The sequence below is a fragment of the Myotis davidii genome, unplaced genomic scaffold (assembly GCF_000327345.1).
Source record: "Myotis davidii unplaced genomic scaffold, ASM32734v1 scaffold2863, whole genome shotgun sequence".
Lineage (NCBI taxonomy): Eukaryota > Metazoa > Chordata > Mammalia > Chiroptera > Vespertilionidae > Myotis > Myotis davidii.
In genome coordinates this window covers 444,174-451,022 of record NW_006294115.1, presented here as the reverse complement: position 1 = coordinate 451,022, position 6,849 = coordinate 444,174, and the positions used below count along the sequence as shown (strand labels likewise).

The 6,849-nt window shown below is 60.7% G+C and overlaps 1 protein-coding gene across 2 annotated transcripts in view; it reads left to right on the top strand.

Moving 5' to 3' along the window:
• Positions 1 to 406: 406 nt before the first annotated feature.
• VPS37C (vacuolar protein sorting 37 homolog C (S. cerevisiae)) overlaps positions 407 to 6,849 on the top strand; it is a 13,162-nt gene continuing 6,719 nt past the window's right edge. Inside the window, exon 1 of one of the 2 annotated variants that reach the window (XM_006768168.2) lies at positions 407 to 609. Coding sequence is in view for 1 of the 2 variants with exons in the window: in XM_006768166.2 (XP_006768229.1) it covers positions 5,230 to 5,322 (93 nt within the window). In the remaining variant the exon portion in view is untranslated. Of the gene's footprint in view, positions 610 to 4,693; positions 5,323 to 6,849 lie in introns of those variants that run through there. The other variant, XM_006768166.2, reaches the window with a different exon arrangement.

Below are 6,849 nucleotides of genomic sequence, written 5' to 3'. Positions count from 1 at the left end.
CCCTACTGGGGATGTGCCCGCAACCAAGGTACATGCCCTTGACCGGAATCGAACCCGGGACCCTTCAGTCTGCAGGCCAACGCTCTATCCACTGAGTCAAACTGGTCAGGGCAAGGACCTGTGCCTTTAACATGTGCAGGGAGTGATCCTTACAAGGCAGGTGTGGGGAGCACTGCCTCCAGGAGTTTGTGGGTTTGCTGAGCTCAGACGTGCGGTTTCCCAGGGCACCCTCTTCCTTTCCTCGTTGCTGTGGGATTGGCTCATCAGACCTAAGTCTGCCTCTCAGGGGGCGCGGGGGTGACCGGCCGCCGGAATCAGCTCGGACATTGTTGGCCGGGACCCGGAGGGTTTTTCCAGAATCTCACAGTCAGACCACTGAAGACTTGGCTTTAATCCGATCAGAGCTCCGTTTGGGCATTCTCTTAGCTTCTGCTTAGGATCTGGGTTCTCAGAAGGTTCTGGTTTGTTCCTGGATCGTTGCCTCGGCAGAGAGACCTCTGACCCGCAGTGGGTGACGCATGTTTGCCGAGCAGGCGCTCCGCCAGGGCGCTTCTCTCACAACTTCCCCTCCCACGTGTCGGTGTGAGAGCGTGAGCAAATACCAAACAGGTTTGTTGGGGTGATGGACTGCCCCCCGCCCCCGGGGCTTAGGATGGGCAGGAGAGGAGAGACGCGCCCCTGTATGACTAAGAGGCGGCAGGTGCCGTGTGCAGCGCGGGGCCGGGGCCGGGGCGCCCTGGGTGGACCGCCCTGGGTGAAGTCCAGGCTCCAGCCTCCCCCTCCCTCCGAGCTGGGCTCCTGTCGGTCAAGGGAGGAGAACCAAGGGCCTCCCCGGCGAAGACCCAGTGAGGGCCACGCGCTGAGGGGAGAGTGCCCCGGACGGTGCTCTGGGCGCAGTGGCTCTGGCACTGCCCTCTTTCTGTTTCGGTGGTGGGACCCCGAGGCTGGGAGGGGGGAACAGCGGAAGGTGGTAAGCGTGGCTCCACCGCTGCCCTTGGCACCCCATCTGCCCGATCCGCCGCCATCCTCTGCTCTGCCTTCCTGCAGCCTGGAACCCTCTGTCCCACACCTCCTCCCTCCTGAGAGCACCGCTGTGAGGGATGAGCCCTCGTGTTAGCTCCTCTGCGGCACTTTCCTTGCTCCTCCTCCCAAGACTTCATCCCGCCCCCCCCATGTGCTCTGTAGGTACCGGGGCTGCCAGGTAGCGTTTCCTATGCAGAGCCCTCCCTCCGCCCTGGGCCTTCAGGTGAGCCATGGCCTCTGAACGGGCGCAGAGGAGGGGCTTGGGCAGGGGCCAGGCAGGGAGGGTTGGGATCAGAGAGGTGAGGGTTAGGATAGTGGTTTTCAAACCACTTTCTGGGGAAGTGCCTGGAGCCCCCCTTGAGACTTCGGGGAACTACGGCTCTCCCTCTACCTCTCTGCCCAGAGAGTGGCCTCTGGTTTGTTCTCTGCGCTGCGGGTTTGGGGATAATGTCTGAAAAAACCAAAAATATTCTCCTTTGAAAAAAAAGTTGCAAAGGTTTGTGAAAACAACAGGAGTGGGTTCACCACGTGGGAAAAGATGGAGGAGGCACATCCTGCAGCCTGTCCCGATGCTCCTGCTGGGAGACGGTGGAGATAGTGGAGGGAGCGGGCGTGTTGACTAGCTTTCGGGAAGGCAGGGGAGGGGCTGTTAAGAAAGAAGTAATCCAGAAGGTTGTAAGGAAGAGACCTGGAGGTGGGAAGACCCGTGTGGAGTTGGCAGAAGGACAGGGATGGAGGCACTCGACTGGATAAAGCCGGTGATTGGACGTCAGGGGTTAGGGAGGCCTGTGCTCCCAGGCAGCCTGGAGGGCTGGAAGTGAGGGCGGTTGGGAGGGGTTTCTAGTTTGGGCAGAAAAAATAGATGATGAGAGTGCCCCTTCCCCATCGGGCATGGCAACTGGGCACATCCTTCCTGGGTCTTCTCACTTGCGGGCCTGCCTCTGGGAAGAGGGGCTTGGGTGGAGTTACTCAGGGGACCCAGGAGCCTTCTGTGGGCGCCCGTCTCCTTCGGAAGCCTGTCCTGAGGGCTGCGCCCCCCCCCCCCCCGTGCACACGTGGGCACGCGTGTAGTCGGGGCCTTGGCTCCGGTTCCGGTTCCGTGGAGCCTGCTTCAGAAGGTCACACCCTTGGCCTCCCTGGGGGCCTGGCAGTGTTGCCAGGCGACCTTCACACAATGAGGTGTGAGTGTGTGAATCGTGCCCCTGGCGCCTGCTCGGTGCTTCATTGGCCGCCACAGGTTCTCTGGTGTAATTCCCACTCCATCCTTCCGCGATCTGAGGGCCATGTCGGGGTTAGCCCACTTTCCCAGTGAGGAGCAGGGTCATCTGCCCAAGGTCAAGCAGCTGGTACAAGGTCACCCTGGGATTTAACGCAGGACCATTGGGCTCCGAAGCCCTGATCTCTTTCTTTTACCCCCGAAGCCTCTTAACTCCTCAGCATCGGGGTGGGAGGGGCCTCCTCCCAGCTGCAGAGAGTCCTGCAAGGACTGAGTGCTGGCAGGGCCTCCCTTCTGGGGCTGTCATGCCAACTTTTCGAAATTGCGGCGAGTGAGTTCAATGGTGCTTGGGGCCAGGTGAGACGGGCATGGTGGTTTGAGGTGTCATTACCTCCCGTGTGCAGTCAGGGACCCGGCCGTCCGAAGCCGGAGTCCTGGGAAAAGGAAAGCAGGTCAGGTCACCAGGTACTTCCTCACTGAGAAGCAGGTAGGCCGGTTTCCCCGGGACCACGGGTGTTCCTGACCTGAGGGGTGGGTTGAGGCCAGACTTGTACCACACTCTTGGATTGAACTGCACAGGTTGCTATGGTAACGAAGCCCTCTGCTCTCCCAGGTGGATGTGGGAAATTTACCAGCGACCCCAGGCCTTGAGAGCACGCCTGGCCCTGGGGCTTCAGGCTCGGAAGTAGCTGGCAATGGAGTGCTGAGTGTAACGCTGAGGAGGGGCCCGGCGCTGGGGACAGCAGGCGCCGGCCCAGTCACCGTTCGTTCTGATTCAGTGCGAGCGGTCATTTTGCTGACTCAGTATTGAGCTCAGGGGTGTCAGGAGTCGCCCCTAATGATCAGCTTACCCCCAAGAGGCAGAAAGATGAGTATCTGTTCAGGGCTCAGGAGCCTGCAAAGGCCTGCTCACCTGAGCTCACAGCCCCAGCGGGCGCTCCAGCAGCGCCCCTTGTCTAGAGGAGGAAGCTGCGGCGAGGGGCCTGGATCAAGCTCACCCCACCCCACAGCTGGGGAGCCAAGTGCGAAGCCAGGGCGCCTGTTTCCAAATCCTGTGCTTTCCTCGCGCTCGGGGGAGAGGGGACCTGACTGCTCTGGGGCGAGGGGTGCCTCTCGCCGCCTCTAGGGCCGCAAGCCTTACTCCGACCTGAGCAGCTCTCCATGGGAAGTGCTGCGCTTTGCTTTCTGTTTTTAATCTCCTGCCTCTCGCCTCGAGTTTCGTCTTTAAAGCGGCGGTTCTCAACCTGTGGGTCGCGACCCTTTGGGGGTCAAACGACCCTTTCACAGGGGTCACCTAAATACATCCTGCATATCAGATATTTACATGACGATTCATAACAGGAGCAACATGACAGTTATGAGGTAGCAACGAAAATAATTTTATGGTTGGGGGTCACCACAACATGAGGAACTGCATGAAAGGGTCGCGGCATGAGGAAGGGTGAGAACCGCTGCTTTAAAGGATCTGATATAGGTTGAAGCAGTTTGTTTTTTGAGCTGAGCAGCTCTGGCAATGACCCTTGTTGAGCAACATCCACGGTGCGTGGCTTTTTCTTCCTTCCCTATGAGGACAGGCCTGCAAGGCTGCCCCAGTCTGGGCTCTTGCCAGCATCGCCTTCCACCTGGACATCCTGCAGCCCCGCCCGATGCTGGGCAGAAAGGATACCCCGCCTCTGGCCTGAGTGCCCCAGGGGCAGGCAGTCTCCTCGGCCTCATACCCTCCGCTCAGTCACGTCCCGTGTAGCCGGCATGTGAGGCTGAGTCAGCCCAGACACAGGAAATGGGAAGAAGCTGTGACCCAGGGGCCAGCGCAAGGCCCGGGGGCAGCACCGGTGCAGCCAGGACCTGCTGTATCACCTGACCCCCTGCTCTCCCCGCTTGCGGAATCTGGCCTCCTGGCCCTGTCTCCCCTGGGGCATGTGCGGTTCAGGTGAACACCACAGCCCTCCAGTGTTTCTCACAACTGTGAACGGGCTGCTGACCTTTAAAGATGGGGAGGTAGCACACAGGTTCAGGCTCCTGGCTTCCCCTGGGAACCTGGCAGGTCTGGCAAAGCCGCCTCCCTCTACCTGCAGGTGGTGCCCCCTGCCACAGGCCGCACCCCCACCACAGGCCTCACCCCCTGCCACAGGCTGCACCCCCACCACAGGCTCGGCCTGCTGCGCCTGCCTCGCCCTTGTACGCACTGGCTTGTGCTAAGGGATCTGGTGGAGGTGAGCTGCAGAGGAGACAAAACAAAACAAACAGAAAAAGGCAGAGAGAGCCCGGCGGGCGCGGCTCAGTGGCGGAGCGTCAGCCTCTGAACCAGGAGGCCACAGTTCATGCCCCATCAGGGCACATGCTCTGGTTTGGGGCTCAGTCCCCAGTGTGCGGTGTGCAGGAGGCTGCTGATCAATGATTCTCTCTTATTGATTTTCCTCTCTCTCCCTTTCCCTTCCTCTCTGAAATCAATAACAAAATATATTTAAAAAAAGAAAGAGAAGAAAGCCTTTTCCCTCCTAGGATCGTGCCACGGAATGAGTGACATTCGCTGGCCATGGGGGCGGGATCACAGATGAGCACTCATTTCCTTGCCTTTCCAGCCTGTTCCCTGGCTGACCTCCTTTGAGTTGGTGGCGTCGCCCCCCCCAAAGAGGTGTCGTCTCGCTGTGCCTGCCCCCCCTTCCCCACCAGCCTTCTCCCTCTCCCGGCCATGCGGCCCCACGTGGCCCTGCAGCCTCTGCCCTGGGCCCTGGGCCTCCCAGCACAAGCGGCCCCTTCAGGGGGCCTGGGGGCGCCCTCCTCACGCCACTGTCCCCACCTCTGTCACGGCCCCTCGCACCAGGTCGCTGTGAACTGTTTTGCCTTTTAAAACCAAATAGTTCCCGGAGAATTGCATCAGCTTTGGTATCTTACGGCCGCGTCTGGCGCACAGTAAACATTTACTTACAGCCTCTGTCCCTTTACCCTCCTCCTTTCTTTGGGTTCTTGTTCAGTGTTGGCGTGACGCGATGAATAGCATTAGATGTCTGTTCAGTAAGTGCTGCCGAGGAAGGAGTGAGGACGGAAAGTGGGAGAAGCCCGGCCTCACACCCCTTGTCTCGGTGAGTCGCCACTGGAGGCGCTGGGTCCCCCCCCCCCCCCGCCTGTCTGTTCCCTGTTGGGGGCCCTCTGGGCACCGCCGGGATAGCGGGGTGAACAGGCCACCTTCCTGCCCGTGGCCTCTTCTCGCCTCCCTCTCCTTCCTGTTCCCTCCTTCCAGGCAGCAGACTCAGACACCGCACCCCCAGACCCGGCATCCTCCTGGGCACCTTGCTAGGTGGAGGGGGTCCTGCTGGGCCTGCGTGCCAAGGGGCGAGGTCATGGGCTTGTCAGGCCTCCAGACACAAAAGCCCCGCCCCCACCCTCCATGTTCGGACATCCCTGGTGGCTGCGGCACTGAGTCGGCCTGGATGGGATTTTGCTGCCAGGTGGGTGCCTGGGAGGCCGAGTCTGCCAGCATCAGGTGCCAGGCCTCCGCCCTGCTCTGTAGGCCTCGGGCAGAGTATTGCCCTGCCCCGTTCTCCTTTTCCCAGTTAGGGACCAGAGAAGTGCTTGCTGCCCCGGGCCCACGGGCGGCTGGGACTCGGGAAGGCAGGCCAGGCAGCGTGGCAGCCGCAGGGGCTGCTGTTGCTCGCAAGACAGGCATTTGTCTGCCGGTTTTGAGATGTTGTCAGAGGGCCAGGCGGGCGGGCTGTCCGACCTGCCATCTAGCATCTCGGGCTCCCCTCCTGACTCCGTGTCAGGGCGATGGAGCGGGCGGCAGAGGTGCCCGTGAGATTTAAATACCCCAGGCCTGGCTTGTCGCCCTTTGGAACACTTTCCCTTCTTCCTGGTCTTGCTTTCCTCCCTGAGTTAGGGGTCATTAAGCTGTGTTCCCTTTACTCACTGGTGGTTATGTAAGGCGGTGCCTCTCAGCCGGTGGCCGCAAGGATTTCTAAACATGCACCGCCTGACTTCTTCCCGGAGACGGTGAAATAAAGACAACAGCCAGCCGGTGTGGATGAGTCAAAATCACACCTGTTTTTTGTCAGGTCATCAAAATGTACGCATTTCTTGGTGTGCCCCCCACAGGAGGGCAGCGGTTGGCTTATGTGCCGTGAGGTGCGGAGGGCTGACGTCGCTGACTTCACGGGAGAGTTTGCCAAGGGCTTTGCCCTCAGAGCAAAGTGACCATCGGGGTTGCTCACCCATTCACAGGCCAGGAAAATGAGCCCCGTGGAAAGAGAGTGCGGGCACCTGTGGGTGTGGGGACCTGGGCACCCCCCATGCCAGGAGGGCCTTGAGGGTGGGTGAGAGGAGGCAGCGGGGGTGGCGCCTGGCGGCAGGAGCAGCGGCCACAGGCAGGGCGCCTAGGCCGGCGTCCCCTCCTTCGTCACTCTGCCTGATGCCACAGGACATGCAGGCTTGAGAGGGATGTCGGTGGAGAAAGCAGAGGAGGTGGGATTAGAGGAAGTGCTACCTCCAGTCCCACTGTGGCCAGTGACATCGCCGCTGAGAACATGCTGCCGGGACAGAGGCCCATTGACAGCTGAAATCAGAGCATGACACCTCCCGTGGGTGGGAGGGCGCCCAGCCCAGCCCTTGACAGC